The sequence below is a fragment of the Malurus melanocephalus genome, unplaced genomic scaffold (assembly GCF_030028575.1).
Source record: "Malurus melanocephalus ecotype Western Australia unplaced genomic scaffold, MMel_1.1 scaffold_2603, whole genome shotgun sequence".
In the NCBI taxonomy this organism is placed as follows: domain Eukaryota; kingdom Metazoa; phylum Chordata; class Aves; order Passeriformes; family Maluridae; genus Malurus; species Malurus melanocephalus.
Window position 1 is genome coordinate 5,581 of NW_026625835.1, and position 1,323 is coordinate 6,903.

Consider the following 1,323-nt stretch of genomic DNA (forward strand, 5'->3'; position numbering starts at 1 on the left):
GGATGGGATGGGTGAGGATGGGGTGGGTGAGGATGGGATGGGTGGGAGCAGTGGGATGAGCTCTGCCAGCAGCTCTTGGCTTTCCCAGGGAGAGGAAAGGGGCTGATCCGGCTCTGTGGGTGGCTCAGGCGGTGATTCCTGCTGGGATGAGAGCGGGTCACGGTGTCACCCTGTCCCTGTCCCCATCCTGCAGGATGGACCTGGCTCTGGAGCCCATGGAGAGTGGGAGCTGCTCCGGAATCCCACCTGATCCCACCCCATCCATTCTGCACCAATCCCTGATGGAATCCCACCTGATCCCACCCCATCCATCCCACACCAATCCCCAATGGAATCCCACCTGATCCCGCCCCATCCACCCTGCCCCAATCCTGCTCCATCCATCCCACCTGATCCCACCCCATCCATCCCACCCGATCCCGCTCTGGACCCCTCCCCTGATCCGGAATCCCTCCCTGATCCCACTCCATCCACCCTGCCCCGATCCCCCTCTGCAATCCCACCCTGATCCCGCTCTGTACCTGCAGTTGAGCCGTTGGTTCCCACGTCTGTTCTTGCAGAAAGAGAAGATCCATGAGATTCCAGCACGGATCACACACCGGGATTAACCCCAGGATCCATCCTGGAATCCGCACGGAGGGGATCCAGAGCCGGATCCACCACTGGTACTCACCGGCTGGAGGGCTGTATCCAGAGTGCTGCCTCCTCCCTATGGAAAAACTGTGGGATCAGCACCCGTGGCACAGGATTCCCGGAACAGTGCCGGGTGGATCCGTGCCCCTTCCCGACCCCCATCCCGTGTGTTACCGGATTGGAGCTTCCAGAGGCCAAATCCGATGGCAATGACAGCAATGACAGCGATGAGGGACAGAGTGACCACCAGGGTGAGATTCACACTGGATTTTGGCTCTGGGAAATGCGGGATAGTGAGGAGAGGGATGAGAACCCCCATTTGGAAATTCCCCAATTCCCACACTGCACATTCCCAGCCTCACCCCAAGCAAAGATCCCAGGCTCCGGCATTCCGGGATGCTCCACCCGGCACCGGTACTGCTCCCGCTCCTCCGGCCGCGCCTCGATCCTGGCCCAGGTGTGGAAGGTGCCGTCGCTGTTGGGAACGATCCCGCCCCACTGCGTCTCCTGATCCCGGATTTCATCCCCCTTCATCCAGCTGACTGCGATGGTCCTGGGGTAGAATCCGTACACATGGCAGAACAAGGTCAGGATCCCGTATTCCTCTTTTCCAGACACATGGACATCAGGGGGCTCTGGAATGGGATAATGGTGAGAGACATCCATGGAAATCTGTGGGGATGGGATTGG

At 59.9% G+C, this 1,323-nt stretch overlaps 1 protein-coding gene across 2 annotated transcripts in view; it reads right to left on the reverse strand.

Moving 5' to 3' along the window:
* Positions 1–6: 6 nt before the first annotated feature.
* LOC130587875 (class I histocompatibility antigen, F10 alpha chain-like) overlaps positions 7–1,323 on the reverse strand; it is a 2,574-nt gene continuing 1,257 nt past the window's right edge. Inside the window, exons 3-7 of one of the 2 annotated variants that reach the window (XM_057388848.1) lie at positions 996–1,268; positions 808–909; positions 673–709; positions 522–553; positions 7–141 (exon numbers count right to left, since the gene is read on the reverse strand). In XM_057388848.1, coding sequence (XP_057244831.1) covers positions 125–141; positions 522–553; positions 673–709; positions 808–909; positions 996–1,268 — 461 coding nt within the window. In that variant the 3' untranslated portion in view covers positions 7–124. The remainder of the gene's footprint in view (positions 142–521; positions 554–672; positions 710–807; positions 910–995; positions 1,269–1,323) is intronic. The other variant, XM_057388849.1, reaches the window with a different exon arrangement.